General features: G+C 31.7%; 1 protein-coding gene across 4 annotated transcripts; it reads left to right on the plus strand.

Annotated features, from left to right (window-relative positions):
- The first annotated feature begins 7,267 nt into the window (after positions 1–7,267).
- On the plus strand, positions 7,268–17,457 carry LOC127263715 (transcription factor IIIB 60 kDa subunit). Of its 4 annotated transcripts, XM_051292887.1 has the most exons (22): positions 7,270–7,454; positions 7,593–7,825; positions 7,902–7,968; positions 8,471–8,552; positions 9,115–9,190; positions 9,854–9,939; positions 10,138–10,214; positions 10,725–10,781; positions 11,582–11,635; positions 12,230–12,342; positions 12,732–12,823; positions 12,944–13,030; positions 13,380–13,460; positions 14,070–14,237; positions 14,312–14,476; positions 14,985–15,057; positions 15,153–15,262; positions 15,642–15,722; positions 15,925–16,062; positions 16,183–16,272; positions 16,840–16,893; positions 17,152–17,457. In XM_051292887.1, exons 3-22 carry the CDS (start codon positions 7,913–7,915, stop codon positions 17,338–17,340), a joined length of 1,929 nt encoding a protein of 642 aa, XP_051148844.1. In that variant the 5' UTR covers positions 7,270–7,454; positions 7,593–7,825; positions 7,902–7,912; the 3' UTR covers positions 17,341–17,457. The 4 variants fall into 4 exon arrangements, with proteins under 4 accessions (XP_051148846.1, XP_051148844.1, XP_051148845.1 ...); XM_051292889.1 differs by lacking the exon at positions 13,380–13,460 and having other exon boundaries at positions 7,268–7,454; XM_051292888.1 differs by lacking the exon at positions 11,582–11,635 and having other exon boundaries at positions 7,271–7,454.
- The last annotated feature ends 545 nt before the right edge of the window (positions 17,458–18,002 follow it).

Genomic DNA, 18,002 nt, shown 5'->3' on the forward strand with positions numbered 1-18,002 from the left:
GAATGAGACATACCTCACTCCTCAGATATAAAATCATTTGGTTAATCTGACCTGCAGTGAGCCAAGTGTTCGTCTCTTCCATTGAGGCATTCCCTTGTTTTTTTGTTGGTCCGTCCTTGAGAAGAAACGAAGAAGCGATTATCTTGGGAAGACTGTATAGATCTTTCTATGTTTGTTGCTGTGATTTGGTTCTTACAAATAAATTTACATGGAATTAGCCATCGCACTGATCTGCATTTTCAATTTAATTCAGATGGCCCCTCACATAACTGACGCCATTAAGGGTATGTTTCTATATTGGACAAATATCATTCTTCTATTAATTAAGTTGTGTAAGTGATTTGGGTATATATAATGTGGCCGGGATTGTGTTGTAACTTTGAAAAGTTTTGCTTTACATGTCAAAAAATTCAGTCAGTTACCTTTTATTACCTAGAGGCCAATTAGAGAATAGCTAAACCAAAGTCTCAAAAGCTCCCTTCAACTATCCAAAGAAAAAAGTCATTTGTACATCTTACTCTCGTTCATGACTTTTTTCTTTGGATAGTTGAAGGGTGTACATCTTACTTTCGCTCATGACTTTCTTATTAAATTTTTCTTTCCGTGATTTGTCGGGGTCTTTCTAACTTATCTGAGTTCTGGCTTTGAGAGATTCAAAAGCATGGAGGTAAACAAAGTAATAGCTGTGACTTGCACAACAAGTTTGACTCAATGGGATTTAAGATAATTCCAATTTTCTCCGATGGGAATTGCTTTTTCAGGTTGTTCTATTCTTTATTTTAAACAATTCTTTTTAAATCACTACAGAGTGTAAGTAGACCAATTAGAAGGTAATAAAGACGAGCATGAGAAGTCTAGAAAATTGATCATTTCATGTGGAAAGGTTAATAATTAGGCAAATTAATATACGAAGGTTTTCAAACTATTTTAACATCTTTGTGGTCTTTCATGATATTTAGAATAATATTGTAACTTACAGTTCTGATACAATTGCAATTGGATAGGACCAATTCATTTTAGGATTAGTTATCATTCCAACAATGAACTATTTAAATTTATGTCTTTTCACCTTATGGTTGTTACATTCTTTGCGAAATTTACATCATTTTAGTTGCATGCTAATAAGAGAAGCAATATTACATGCTCTTCTGTTCAAGGAACATCTACCACAATTTCTCAGGTGTAGCTCTTTCAATAGAATATTTTTTTTTTATAGGAGAATAAAACTATGTTTGAGTCCTTTGTTGAAGATGAGAGGGGGGGAGGGAAACATTGAGCTGAAAGCGGCTTCTCTTGTCCTGCATTGTAACATTTGCATTGACAGTGTAAACAGTTGTTTATTTCCTAATTGTTACTTAGAGTGTGTTGTTATCTCTTTTGGTTTTCTAAACTATTAGATACATCAAATTACCCAATATTTAAACTTGTTAAAAACCAAGTATTTGCTTTCCATACATAGTTTATTTCGTGATACTCTTATCAATTTTCTGTCATCAATGAAAATATTTGTAAAATTTTGTGTAGATTACGTTTCCACTACTGATGTACATTCATAATTTTGATGCCAACAATAATCAAATGATTCATCTGTAAGTGCTCAAACAGACACTGCAAATTGCTAGTACAATTGTTTATTTTATGCACACTTATAATTGTAGAATACATTTCATATTACACTTGACAACATTCCTTTTTTGATTGTTTTACCTGTTTTCTCTACTTCTGTAAATGGAAAAAATTACGGTTGAACAGTACATGCTTTTAACGTTGAATCATTCGGTAGAGATTGCCTTTTATGCTAACAAAATTTGTTGGTTGTACGCTTGTTATACGAACTTTTCTACATTATTACCAAACTTAGAACACAATAAGAAATTAATGTTACGAAAGAATCATTTCTTATTATTCACAAATCTTCTTTGAAACTAGAAAATGGAAAACATATTCCTAGCACTTTTAAATTGATTAAGATGTGGAAGTAAATAGTCAACCATTCACACCTTTTATCTTTTAAATTATTTAGAAAATATATTGAAAGGTTTAATCAACTGTCTTATTAACATCATAACAGTGTGATTTGGAAAGACTCTCCCAAAAATACAGCATCCTACATCACGAATAATTTAAAGCCAACGAAAATATAGCCAGCATTGAAAATACACAAACTTACTTGGAACAAGAACTGGAAGTTGCCCTTGATCTGCATGAAGTGAAAATAAAATATTCTTTCCAAGTCACAAAAGCATGTACAAACTCGTTGAATGCAACATGGTTGCATCTAAGAAAAATTATTGATAGTTTCTTAAACAAATGCTACCGATGATACTCTCTATCACTTAACATATACAAAAGAGATTTCTTAGTTACCAATGCATCTTATTCGGATGCATTTGCTCTTATCTTTTTGCTATTTTCATTTATGTTTTGTGTATATGCACTGTGTAATTTGAACCCATAATATTGATTACTTTTGCTCTTATAATAATAGCAAGGACACTGTAGAACAGATGCTAATTCAAAGCTTTATGTTTGTTTCGTATTTCGGGTAACTTGTATAAGTCAATCTTCTATTACCAATGTAAAATCCAAAATATATTTGAATCAGAACTTCTCTTTTCCGTATCATTTTTACCGTTATTGTTTTATACTTAACCCTTTCAAATTCACATTGCAATTTCATGTTCTTCATTGTTTAGGAAAAAAAAAAAAAGAATAAACAAAGTAATGCGAAAATTTATTCTATTCTCGTTAGGAGAGATTACAATTGAAATCATTGACTATGGGTTTTATTCCAACTCCTCAACATAAATTTAAACTTCCTTATAATTTTCAGGAAAAAAAAAATCTTTATCTATTAAATATATTTTCGTTTGCCTGGGATACATATTTCAATAGAAATAAATTTGGCTCCTCTTATGTGTGGTTGCAGATTGAATTATAACAACATAACTCGCAATTTACTGAAAAACAAATTACTTGCATATCAGAATGGTTGATTGCTTCATTTTATTCTATCTTTTTAAAAAAGAGAGTGGCCAATGCTGCTGGATTGTTGCTGAAAAATTGATCATGCCAGCATCACATGCAATTGACTAATTATAAGATTACTTTTAACTATCCAAAGTAATTTTTCTAATATAATTAGATTACGTATATTTCTAGCTCCCAGAAAAAAGTAATGTAAAACTAAATCATACTTCAATCAGACTTTTCTTTTTTTTCATAGTATTCTTAATTTTTTTTTTCTTTTTTTCCAAAAAGTCAGATGACAATTTTTTGTACATTATTGGTTTCCGAAAAATAAAACAACCTAAGCAAAAAAATTTTTTGGTTACAATTCTAAATAAAAAGATATTACAGTTGAAATCATTGGTTATTATGGGTTTTATTCCAACTCCTCAACATAAATTTTAACTATGTTACCATTTTTGTTAAATACTATCTTTATCCATTAAATGTATAATTGTTAGCCTGGAATGAACATTTCAATAGAAAAAAAATCTAGCTCATCTTTTTGGTGGTTGTAGATCGAGTTATAACAACATAAGTCGCAGTTTTCTGAATAACCAATTACCTGCATATGAGATTGCCGGATTTTGACATTTGATTCTATTATGCCGGAACAAGGAATGGACGATTATGCTTTGTCTTCATATACCTACTCTGCGACTAAGCCACCTCTCCACTTCTTCCGGCCGACTCCCATCTCCGTCAGTGGCTTTTGCTACGACGCCACCCCGTTCGTTCCATTGTTTTAAATGTTCAAGTGTACAAGTATCCCGAGCAAAGTTATTGTCAAATCACCTACGTATATAAATATAAAAATTTCTCATTTTGCCTTGTATAGTATATGAAAGTCAACTATTGTACTCAATCGCGCTATCAATACAAAATATTTACTTGTTTGTTTTGTAAAGGCAAATTTCCGTAATCTCATGTTTCATATCTAATCATGGGCCAATACTTTTTGCACAACTCATTATTTCAATTATATTAAACTTAGCTACCCTAATGTTTGTTCTAATAATTACTGTACCATATTCAAATCGCAAAACAACACCGCCAACATCTACATGTACAAAATAGAGAATAACTTTCCAAGTTGACAACCTAACAACGTATAATTCATTAAACCGTATTAAGTTATAACACACTTTAAATAGATCTCGTCAACTCACTTTTTAACATATATTATGGGATATAAGCTATAACCAAACAACAATGTCTTCCTCAATACTGCAACATAACAAAATCACATTAAGAACCACCACCAAAATACACAATTCAAAACACACCATCTATCATATCCACAAAAAAAAAAAAAAAAACACCACAACGTAGTGCGCAGAAGAAAACTAGTAATTATGTAAGTATATTACTAAATAATGGCATATATATATATATATATAAACATCTAAATGCAGATTGGTTTCAGAATCATATGTAAATTAAATTTTAGTGTAATATATTTCTTATGTCTCATTTACCATGTCAATTTTCATTTTCGTTTATCCAATCAATTCTGTCACATTTTTTTTTAAAAAAAAATGGCAAAATAGCAAAAAATCTCCATATAGTTTTCCGAATTCGCTAAAAAACCTTCGTGGTTATAAAATTTCAAAAAATCTACTTGTAGTTTCCAAATGTTGCATATTCGCCCTTTTCCTCTAAAAATTCTACTAACAAATGTTAAATTTTATCACATTTGACCATTATGCCTGTATTTATATTTTTTCTAATTTATTTATCTCTTTTATGTTCTTCTTTCTTCCACTTTTTCCCAAGGCATCCACTCTCATCTTCTTCTTCCTCCTTTTTCTCCGAGGCATTCACTCTCATCTTCTTCTTCTTTTCTCTTCTTTCCACTGAAGCGCTGGATGCAATCGCTCTTTGGAGTCGAAGGCGCCACTGTGCCGGAGGAGCAGCCGCTGATAATCGCCACCACTACTGGTCGTCGGCATGGGGTTGAGTTGTTCTCCGGTCAATCATATAATACCCCGGAGTTGGGCCGGTGCTAGGCCCAACTCCCGTAGATGAGCCGGTGCCAGGCTATCCAATATTGAGTATAGGTTAAATTGATTGAATAGACTACTCATGTCAACAATGTACATTGGCTCATCCGTGACAGTTGGCCTAGTACCGGCTCAACTCCGGGGGTATTACACATTTTGTGGGAAACGAATTCTTTCGCATCCAATTTCAGAACATGAATAGGAAGGAACTTAATTTAATTTCAATTTACTTTTGGGTCCTATTTGTTTATGCTCTTTATATTCTTCCCCAATTTTTCTTTCACCTTTTGGGTCCTATTTGTTGTGTTCTTTCTCTTCTTTCCCATTTTTCTTCACGCGGCCACAGCCGCACTATGTTTTTTCTTTTCTTTTTTTTTTTTCTCCAATTTTTTTTTCTTCATTCTTCTTCTTCCTCAATTCTAATTCTTCTTCAGGCAAACAAGTTCTTTTTTTTTTTCTTTTTCCCCATTTTTTTCTTCTTCCTTATTCTTCTTGCCCGATTATTGTTCAGGCGAACTAAGTTCTTTCTTTTCTTCTTTTTCCTTAATTTTTTTTCTTCATTCTTCTTCCACAATTTTTCCTGGGGTGAACCAAGTTCTTTCTTTTTTTTTTTTTTCTAATTTATTTATTTATTTATTTTCGCAATTCTTTTTCATATGAACAAAGTTATTTCTTTTTATTCTTATTCTCCATTTTTTTTTCTTCCTTGTTCTTTTTCCTCAATTATTCTTCATGGGAACCAACTTCTTTTTTTTCTTATTTTTTCCCAATTTTTTTCTTTCTTATTATTCTTTTTCTTCCTCAATTATTCTTCAGGCGAACCAGGTTATTTCTTTTTTTTTTTTTCATTTTTTTTTCTTTCTTTCTTCTTCTTCTCCAATTATCTTCGGGAGAATCAAGTTCTTTCTTTTCTTCTTTTTCTTCAATTTTTTTTCTTCCTTCTTCTTCAGGCGAGTCAGGTTTTTTTTTCAATTTCTTTTTCTTCTATCTTCTTCTTCACCAATTCTTCTCAGGGGAACCAAGTTCTATCTTCTTTTTTTTTTTTTCTGCAATTTTTTTTTTTCTTCTTTCTTCTTCTACTCTAATTCTTCTTCAGGCCCACTAACTTTTTTTTTCATTATTTTTTTTCATCCACGGGTTTTTTCTGTTCTTCTTTCTGGACCTAAAATTGTATTTAAGACGCATGACATACATTCTCCGGTAGTCCTAATGGTGGAGGATTTTTCTGCAATGTTTACAAACCACAAGGTTTTTTTTTGGAACCAGGGGTTTTTTAGCAAATCATTGGGTTTTTTTTTTTTTTTTCTATTTTTCCAAAAAAAAAATAATATAAACTTTAATATTATTTTAAATTTTAAAATTTATATATTTTTTTAATTTTAATAAGACTAATTAGTTATCTTAATTTTAATATAAAATTATATTATACAATAATTATTTTTATTAATACATTCTTAATTAATTACTAATTATACTCCTTTTAAATTCTCGTGACTACAATAAACCGGACATTATAGTCCGGAAGGAGAGTAATATATAAAAAATAATATTTAATTTAATTTTTTTTAAAAAATTAGAATAGTAAAATCAAATAAATAAATACACATAATGTATTCAAAATATATAAAAAGTGTATTTGTTTGAGGATTCTTTAAAAATCTATTATTCATCGTTTTTTTTCTCCTCAAAATATAAAATTAAATACTTATTTTTTTAGTTTTTATATTATATAAAAATAAATTTTTACGTTCATATTACATCAATATATATTTATATCATATTATATAATTATTTTAATTTAAAAATTTGGAATTATTTAAATAAGAGATTTTTTAAAGAGTTTTGAAAATTTAAAAATTTAAAAAAAATTAAAAAATTAGTATTTTTTTTAAAATAAAAAATATATTTGACGTGAAATTTTCTAAAAATATAAATAATTCCAAACGAATAAAAATGCATTAAGGGTGTGTTTGTTTGGGGATTTAATAAGATTTCTATTATTCATCCAATTTTTTTCCCCCAAAAACATCGAATCAAACACCTATTTTTCATTTTTTATATTATACTAAAAATCAATTTTACATTCAAAACATCACATCAACACCTATTTATATCACATCATACAACTATTCAAATTCAAAATTTTTACTATTCAAATCCCAACTCAAAATCCAAACCGCCCAAACAAACACACCCTAAGTAAACAAAGCATTTGTGTTTTGAATATCAGATTCAAAATCCAAATCATAAACAAAAACACAGATACATAATAAAACACACAAACCCTACCGCCCTCCCCCACTTTCTTCTTCCTTCGCTTCTTTCTCTTCATTCTTTTCTCTTTCTTTTTCCTTTTCGTTTTCTTCTCCTCCTTTTTTCTAAGTTGCTGCCTCCCGAATACGGATGTCTCCGCCGCCGCCGCCGCCGCCCGCTAGAATATTCGTTGAGTTTTTCTTTTCCTCTTTATTTCTTCTTTTGCTCTATAATTGTCGACTCGTGCATCCATTTATCAAGAAAATCGAGTATGTTTGTAATATTTTTCTCATCTGGTTTGTACATTCTTTTTGTTTCCGTTCTCAGCTTCTTCTGGTGTAGCCGTCGCCGCCGATACGATATATATATATATATATATTGCAAGATGCAGTTAAACCCTTCAACCCTGCTACATACTTTTCTGGGGTTTTTCAATCGCTGCAAAATTTCGTAGGTGGGATTTTCAAACATCAATCTGCGCGGAATTGAGTGGTTGCGCCGCCGGTTAGGGGGAATTTTGGGGTCTGCTTGATTTGTTGATCTGCTGTTAGTGATTTTAAGTAAGTTGGCCAGCTCAAAGGCGGTTGTGAATTTGTTCTTCGACTCATTGTTTAATCTATGTTTGATTCAATTCAGGGTGCGCGAGGATGTGGTGCCGTAATTGCGCAGATGATGTTCCTGCTGAGAACTTTGACGGCAAGATGTAAGTGATTTTGATGAGGTTGTATCGTTGGTTCGTGTCAATTTTGTTGTTGGTTTCTATTAGGTGGCTCAAGTGTTGTGAATTTGATTGCTGGTTTAAAAGACCTTTTTTTTTTTTTTTTTTTTTTTTTTTTTTTTTCTTTTTTGGTACGATTGGTGTTTGATTACTCATACCTTATATTCTCTTTCATCTTAAATGAGGTTTATTTTGTTGTTATTGTTGTTTATGTGAACAGTAAAATTTTGAAGCCAAATAGGTGTTGGACCTGGTGTCTTAACCATTAATAGGGTTTTTATTTAATATTTTAGATGAAAAATAGGTGTTTGGATTTGACGAATAGTTTGAAAACAGTTTTGGTTTTTGGATGCACAAATAAACACAGCATTAAGACCTAGGATAATATTTAGGACAATAATATTATGATATGAAATAATACCTTGTCATCATATAAATGAAAATGTATCCTGCGTGTGATGAATTAGTTCTGTTTATGAATAAACAGATGTTGCCCTGGTTGTGGAAGAGTTCTGATTGAGGATAACTTCTCACAGGAGCCCACATTTGTGAAGGGCTCAGCGGGACAGGTTTGCTCGTAATTTAATTTATTAATGCATGATAGCATTGCTAGCTTACTTCACGGTCTGTAATATTATTTTTTTGAAAGGGTGGGAATGAATCAATTTGGTTTATCTTTATCGTCCACGTCGTAAGTGACATAATTTTTGTTTCGATTGTGGGATCATTCAGTATTTTATTGTGCAGTATTTTTGTTACACAGCTAAAGCAGTTATATATCCAAATAAAATATGATTCCTCTTTTATAAGGAAATCTCAAATTACAATTGATTGGACAAAGGATTTGGATACCTGATAGATAGAACAATGAGAAATAAATGATAATCCAGAAGTTCTTGTGGAGCAAGAAAACTCATTTTTTATTTAGACCCACCTTTTCCAATTCCACTTCTTTATCTTAGTTGGGCATTCCTCTGAATTGTCGTTGTTGAAAATGTGTTTACTTCTTTTCATTTGAATGCTTACCAGAAATGAAACTTGTTATAAGTGGCTAATAGATATGAATGTCATTGCTGCACTCCATAAAAACTTGAGCACATGCTGTATTAATTGACTCAAATATATCTGCAGAGCCAACTATCAGGAACTATTGTAAGGAGCAGCCTAACTGAGTATTCAGTATCACGTCAGAGGACAGTGGATGAAGGTAAGTGTCTTTGCTACTTTACATCACAGAGAAAGTACCGACTGAGGAATAACAAGATATTCCTAATGATGTTTATTTATCATATTACATACACTGTGATTTCCAACTTTAAGATAATTCTTGAACATTTTTTAGAAATCCTAAAATATCCAACATGTACATCTGTAGACTTTCCCAGCAACCGTGAGTTCATTTAAGTGTTGAATTTCTCAGTTATTGATTAGGAAATAGCTAGAGGAAAAACATAGATGTATTATGGAATAATAATGTGTAACTACCTTTAGCTAGTTATGCCTCTAATTGCCACAAACTTCTTAATCAAACTTCAACCAGAGGCATTTCTAGTTTCTGTGTTTTATAGTGTGTGAATTAACATATTGTTTGATGAGCTACAGTGCCGGTTCCTATTGGAAGAATGCATAAGCAAGCACGGATGACTAGATCTAGGATACTTATAATATGAATGGACAACTTTAACAATGCTAGTGATGCTAGAATGTGCTTATACACGGAAGTTCATTGATATCTAAAATTTAGTTGCTTGCCTTCGGCACACTACCATGCCTTTTGGTTGAATTTATAAGTTCCGTATCCCCTCAATGAAATATTCCTTAGTTTTGGATCCTCTATCAAAATGTTGTTTGACCTCCTTCAATGTTGCAGCACGTAGAGGGATAGAAGATTTGATGTATAAGCTAGAAATTGATGGTGGTGATTCTATAGCTAATCCAGCCTTAGCCTTTTATAAGGTAAAGTTTGGCATTGGCATGTTTGTGCATCTAAATGCGGTTGATAAACAGATCATGATAGATAGTTAATGATGGTGGTGATTCTATAGCTAATCCAGCCTTAGCCTTTTATAAGGTAAAGTTTGGCATTGGCATGTTTGTGCATCTAAATGTGGTTGATAAACAGATCATGATAGATAGTTAATGTTTCTATTACAGCTTGGACTTGAATGGAATTTCACACGGGGACGCAAAAAAGAACAAGTAGAAGCTGCTTGCCTGTATATAGCTTGTAGGTAAGAATGTGTCTTAAAGAGCACAGCTTTTTAGATCTTTTGTCCTAGAATGGAGAGGATTGTGTAATCTTATATTGGTAGCTTGTTTCCAATTCGGTGTGAGAAATTATGTGTAATGATTCCTCTCGTGGTATAACATACCTACTAGCTTTAGAGATGCTCCAGACCTTATGATAAGAGAATTTTCTTCTGTTTTTGAAATAATTTGTATCAAATGATCAGACTATTTTTTTTTTTTTTTTTTTCCGGAAAATTGAAGCAAGTATGCGCTTTGTCATCTGAGTTTCCCATATTTTTCATTAAAAACTTAATGTAATGGTAACCAACAAGGACAATGACCAATTACAAATGATACTTCATTTTGTAGCAAGAAAAAGAAATGAATGGTCTTTCTGAAATTAACATGCAGACTTCAAATGCTCTTGTATGTGAGTTTGTATCTGTTAACATAAAATTGCCTTTATCAATCAAAATGTGAAACCTTGATTATCCTTTCCCTATTTTTTGCAGGCTGAACAACAAGCCGTATCTTCTTATTGAGTTTTCAGAACAACTAAGCATAAATGTGTAAGTACATAGTTTGTTTTGTTAGCGGCATTGGTTTGTTGGACTTAGATACAAGTTTTCTTAACTCAAGATGAGAAACTGTTATGCTTTTATCCTATACTAAGATGCATGGGCATTGCTGAGATGAGGCCTAGTGTTTACTCTTGAGAAGGCATTTAAGTGCTAAAATTTTGCATTATGCTAGCAATGTTAGATTGGAATAAGATCATAGAAAGTCTTAATTTTGTCTACGGGAAGTAACTTAGCAGTCTGGCTTATTATTATTATTATTTTTATAAACTTTGGTAGAAGTTGCTTGAGATAGTAAAAAACTAAACATTTGTGGAGTTCCTTGCAACTGCTTGTTTTTCAATCACTACTGTGGTTCTTCTAGAACGTTGATGTGCTGCATTATTTTCTTTCAACTAAGGGTCACTATAAGCTTGATACAATTCCAATAGATAATTTACCGGAAAACAGTATGCCAGTCGCTCTTTGTTTCTTATGGTGTGTCTGTTTGAAAGATTTTGAAGGATTTGTACTATTTACACAAATTTTTCTTCTCAAAAATATCAAATCAAACATCTATTTTTTATTTTTTATTTTTTATATTATACTCCCTCCGTCCCAAACAAGGTGCAACATTTGCTTTTGGCATGGGTTTTTAGGTGGGTAGTATTAAGTATGATAATTTAGAAATTAGGTGATGTGATGGAGAGAGAAATATATATTTTATTTTTTAATTTGGATGATGTGAGAGGATAAAGTGTGGGGTAGAGATTAGGTATAATTAATTATTTCCTATTTTGGAAATGTTGCAGGGTGTTTGGGACATACCAAAAAGGAAATGTTGCACGGTGTTTGGGACGGAGAGAGTACTAAAAATCAACCTTACATTGAAAACGTCACATCAATACTTGTTTATATCGCATCATACAACTATTTCAATTCAATTTTTTTACTATTCAAATCACAACAAAAAATCCACATCCCCAAACAATCACACGCTAATGTCAAATGAGCTTACACTTTCTTAAGCACCTGTGTGTTTGTTTGGGGGATTGGATTAGATTTTCACTATTCATCCCATTTTTTTTTCCCCAAAAACATCAAATCAAACACCTATTTTTTATTTTTTATATTATACTAAAAATCAATTTTACATTTAAAACATCACATCAACACCTATTTATATCACATCATACAACTATTCAAATTCAAAATTTTTACTATCAAATCCTAACTCAAAATCCAAACCCCCAAACAAACACACCCTTGATGTACTTGTCTCATAAACCCTTGAGACATGTATATGCTATTTATAATTTTATAACAAATTAGGAACCCAATGCTAATTCTGCAGAATATATGTATATATGCACCCATGGTTACAAAGTATTTATTTCTTATTTTTTGTTTTTGGAATGCTGCTGAATCTTTCCATTTTAATATTTTGGTAATATTCACAGTTATGTGCTAGGAGCAGTGTTTTTGCAGCTTTGCAAAGTTTTGTACCTTCAAGAACATCCAATAGTTCAAAAGCCAGTGGATCCAAGCCTGTTCATCCACAGGTTTACTGATCGTAAGTGATGACCTTTTCCTATTGTCTATACCTGTGTTCTCTGCTTTCAATTTTTATAAAATTTTTCGCATGTTTCATAAATAGTTGGTTGGAAATTGAGGTTTTTGCAGAGTGCAACATTTGTATTGATGTGATGTGATCGGTGGAAAATGTGATAGTATGATGTTTGATCTTTTTCAAAGGCTGTTTTATCAATATTTCCGGCTGCTAGTAGTGCAAATAATTTTTTGCTGCCAACATTTTACAATTATCCATCTAACTTGGTTAATGGTTATATTTTCTGAATTATACTTGTCTATACTCTTTTGTTTTCTTTTTACTTGTCTTGGTAGCAATTATATTAATCTGTATCAGACATTGTAAGAAGATAGTTGAAATGTTCTTTCTAGGTCTATTTGGCGGCAGAAAACCCGTTGACTCCACCAGAATCTCCCAGACTGCACTGCGTGTTGTAGCAAGCATGAAGCGAGATTGGATGCAGGTTGTATTTGATTGTTTGTAGATTCTTGTTTGTGAGAGAAATAGAAGCTTCACATTATATATTTATTCTTTATATAAAGAAATATTGTTGATCTCTAAAATAATCAAAAAATGGCTTCAGACCGGGAGAAAACCAAGTGGTCTATGTGGAGCTGCCCTGTATATAGCTGCCTTGTCGCATGACCTCCCGTGTTCGAAGAATGATATTGTAAGTTGTAGAGCACACTTTGTTGCTTATGCTTTCTCAGTGATCTATGAAGAATGAAATGGAGATAGATATCTTTCTTTTAAAATGTACAATAGTTCATCCATGCAACATATATCACCATCTACTTATGCTATCATTAATAAAAAATTCAATCTAACAAATGCACGTGAAACCCTGAATCGTCATTGGGGAATGACTAAATAAAACATTCATACTTGACAATGTCTCTCCGGGTTGTCAAAACTGCATTTCTAAATTGTTTCCTTTGTCTAATATATTTGTGCTCTTTAGAATTTTCTTTAAGTCCAATAATTCATCTCCGTACTAACTTGAAGTAAAATGCTGTCAGATTAAAGTTGTCCACATCTGTGAAACAACATTGACAAAGCGTTTGATTGAATTCGAGAATACAGAATCAGGTGGTCTAACGGTATGTTCTAGTAACTAACTTCATATATGGTGTTAACATCTGTGTTTGCATCTTGTTGTGTAATATTCGTCGTAAGAATGTACAATTTTGGTTTCACCAATTATATTAATGACTTGGAATATGGAATGTAAAATAGTTAGATATCATGTTATGATATTCTTTGTGGGATTCACATAATTTTAAGTTTAAATGGAAATTTCACATTATTTTGTGTTCATCAAAAGGACATAATTATTCAAAATTTTTTGTATATTTTGATACTTAAATTGTTGATAGTGGGCAAATAAACTTTTTCTTACAAACTAGCAATGCACATTATTTTTCTTTTAAATGAGTGGCGACATTTCTCTTGACAAGAGGTTCTTGAGCATAATGTTCTAACACTATTAAATTGATGGATGCTATTTGTACACCGGTGAGATGTTTGTCTGTTTTATGGGATCATGCGGAATATTTTGGGTTTGTTTCTTTGTATTTTTTTCCAGCACATTTTTCGAAAAAATATATTAAACATTCTTTTTATATTCTTTTTATATTATCTATACAAGTTTTTATACTTTACATACAAAATTTTCCTTCAAAACAAACACACCTTTTATATTTGATTAGATTGAAGAGTTTAATACGAAAGCCACGGAGATTGAAACTGAAGAGATGCTGTCCAAATCTCTTGATGAAGGGGTAAAAGCATCTGGAATTCATGAACTTCTCTGTCAGCACAAAGGGAGTGAGACGCCTCACTTCGCTCATGGCCTTTGTAGAAGCTGCTATGATGATGTAATTCTGGTCCCTTATTCTTTTTCTTCTAATAATAATAATAATAACAGTGTCTTGGTTGTTGATTGGTGCAGTTCATGAAACTGTCTGGGGGTCTTGAAGGTGGATCCGAACCCCCAGCTTTCCAGCGTGCAGAGAAGGGAAGAATGATGGAAGAGAAAGTTGATGCTGACAGGTCTAATGATCTTGAATCCTCTATATTGCCGGACTCTGCAGAAAGCCAGAGCAAAGTTTCAAATGTATGTCCTGATCTTATCAATCCTTCTATTCTTTTTCTGCATTACCTGGTGCTTTAAAATTTGAAGATAGTTGTTTCAATTCTTCTTTTTTTTCTCCCCAGTGTCCTTTAATGTCTTTAAGTGCTGTTCCATTTCTAGCTAGCACAAAGCATCTCATAACTTTTAGGTATTCCTGGAGAATTATCCATCTTTGTTCTTTATGTAAAACAAGTATTGTTTATATAGAGTTTGAGGTATATGCTTTGAGCTCATGGGCTTTTAATATCAGATTTCTCGGAAATAAGGTACGGTTGTTCTATGTGAATCATGTGGCTTCCTTCTTTCTGTTTTCTGTGTTTTTTGTTTTTCTTTAATTTTTTTTTTTTTACTTAAACTGCTACAAAGGCTACCACTTCATAATGCTGTGAGTCTGTGACCAGTTTTCTACTTTTTTGTTTGCTGGAAAGATTCAGCTCTTTGCAATATTAAGAAGAATAATAATAACTTTCATTCATATCATATTTGTTAGTCCAACAAGCAATGCAGAACAAACGATCTGAGTGAAAATGAAGTTCCACAAACTGCAGAGTCTGGCTTAACAGGTATGACCCACCCTTCTATAGTATGTACAATGCAAGGATCATGGAATGCGTAGAGCTTTCAGAATTAAAAAATTAATTTTATTTAATAAATCCAGGAGATCAATTGCAACAAGAAGACATGGATCATTCAAATATAGATGGAATACATCCAAATGATGATACTCTTGAAGAATCAGAAAATCTATCTGATATTGATGACACTGAGGTTCTTAACCCTTTATTTGATTTTATTCAAGAAGATTGGCCTATGTTATGTTATCATAGTTTAAAGATTCTGTATACTTCTTTTTTCCCAAGTGTGGATAGGAGTGGTAGTAGAACTGCGCTAATGGCTGGCATAAAGATATTTTCTGTCGGGAATATAAATATATATATATATATATGTACTATTATAAAACTATGCTTCATGCTACCAGGAAGGATTTCTTTCTATAGAACTAGTATATTGTTGAATATATATATATATATATAAATAAATATGTTTGGCTTTTCATTTGCCAATAAACCCAAGTCTGCTTCTTTCTTATGCATTTCATTCCCTTTTCATGTTTTCAGCATCTCTTTCTAATGAATCATTCCTGCAGGTCGATTTCTATCTAAACAATGAGGAGGAGAAACGATTAAAGAAGATCATTTGGGAAGAAATGAATAAAGAATATCTTGAGGTATTGGACTGTTTGCATACAGTCGACTCCATATGGTCTTGTTAAATTTAGACAATATTTGAAGCTCAAGATTGAATTATGGTTGTTTTCACTATGTCCAATCTTATGTTTCACAATGAGGCACCAAAATGCATGCTTTTTTATAATTTATGCAGACGTGGTAGTTCTTTATCTTACAAACTCCTTGTACTCAAACTTACAGGAGCAGGCGGCTAAAGAAGCTTCCGAACTAGCTGCAAAAAAAGCAGAAGAAGAGTTTTTTGCTAACTGCAGTGAGGAGGTAAAAGCAGAAAAATTGAAAGCTGCACAAGTAGCTGCAGCTGTTGCAAAGTCAAAGAAGGTGATGCCTTGATGATTTAGTTAATTTCTTATTACTTGTCGAGTTGCGAAGATTACCTAGAAATACATGCTAGGGCTAAGCAATTGTATTCTTATTGGTTGTATCAATTATGGCTTGCAGGAAAGGCAACAAAAGAGGGCTGCCGAGCGGAAGTTGGCTGGTCCAGCTCAAACTGCTTCAGAAGCAGCAAAACAAATGCTCGAAAGAAAGGTACAATCCACACCCAACATTTGAACTGTTAATATATATTATCATAGAAGAAGAGACGATGTCCAGCCTATTTCGTTAGTTATCCTCCTGGTTCCTAAAGTTCATTGAAACTTCATGTTAAGAACATACGCCAAGGGAATCTGATCTTAAACAATCATAATGACTCATACATGCACATAAGAAAGGGATACTAGATCCCCTTCCACTGAGTAATATAAAAAATGGAGTAGCTTCACAGGTTATTTAAAAAATTAGAAGGCTACAAACCTTCGAGCAATAGCTTCAAAAAATGTCCTAATCATAATGTGTTGTACAAATGGTCGTGTTACAAAGCATCTGAATAATCACTAGCACCCCGGTGTTTTTTGAAGACATTTACATATGAATTGTGTGAAAGTAAGTCAGCAGTCTTAACTGTGGAACTAAAGAATTAATCACCAAAATTTAGCTTATTCAGTCATATTCCATTGACAGAAACATTTAATGATGATTGAACACCGATTCCATGTTCACATCTATATCTTTATTGTACAAATCATTGAAGTTACTGTATGTTTTTTGGTACAGGGATTTAGTTCCAAGATCAGATATGATGTGCTAGAACAGATGTTTGATGAATCTGTAAGTAATTCTTTACTATTTATCCCAACCTAAATTTCACTGAGTTCAACTGAATTGAAGAATGTTTTCTTGAACTAGTCATTTACATCCATTTTGGATCTTCGAGAAGGAGATAGTTTTTACATTGCATGTTAGTTTAGTCGAAAAGCTAAAACATCGACCACATGACAAGTAGACGAGCGCCGTATCTTATTTATAAAATTTGATGCTATGTATGTATATCTGTGTTTATTTTATTATCCATTGTTGACTGCTCAGGAAAACACTGAGAAAACGAAGAAAATGCGAACATCCGGTGAAGATGATGATAAGTCTTCCAATTGGAGGAGCGAAGAAGTAGTAGAAGAGCCGATTGAGGGTGAGGATTGTGTAAGAGAAGATATTAACTGCCAACATGAAGAAAATAATATTGATGATTATGACGATGATGATAATGATTTATGGTAGTTTTTTCTGTTTTTTCTTTAAAAAAATTGTGCATATTTATTTACTACTTCTTACATATTTGTATGGATGAGTTTTTTTATGTTTTCCAATGATTTTAGATATTTATTAACGATTTAATTAATTTTTTCATTATTAATTTATTATTCTATTAGAATTAATCCCGTGATATACATATGGTTATTATATACTTCTTCCGTCCCACGGTATTTTAGGAGGGATGTAATTAGTAGATAATTAAGAATGTATTAGTGAAAATAATTATTCGATAATATAAATAATTATAAATTAAGATTAAAATAACTAATTAGAAAAAAATAAAATTAAAAAGTTTAAAATGAGATTAAAGTGTAATTATTTTTTAAAGAAAAGTGACATGGTATGTGAGATGGATATAAATGGTAACGTGGATATGGTATGTGAGACGGATGGAGTATTATTTTTGTTAATTCATAGTAATTCTTCTATTATTTTCGTTTCTCTTATTTTAAAACTATTTTTTTAAAAAAAAATATTAAACAAATAAAATATTATTAATTTTTACTTAAATTTGTATATATTGTTATATATACAATTGTTTTATGCATAGTGTTAAGGTCATTTTTTTTTTCAAATGACCCTATTGAAAGGACAAAGAGACTAATATATTGATTTTTGTTTTTTGT

Source organism: Andrographis paniculata, unplaced genomic scaffold (assembly GCF_009805555.1).
Source record: "Andrographis paniculata isolate CXL003 unplaced genomic scaffold, ASM980555v1 Contig69END, whole genome shotgun sequence".
Classification (NCBI taxonomy): Eukaryota; Viridiplantae; Streptophyta; class Magnoliopsida; order Lamiales; family Acanthaceae; genus Andrographis; species Andrographis paniculata.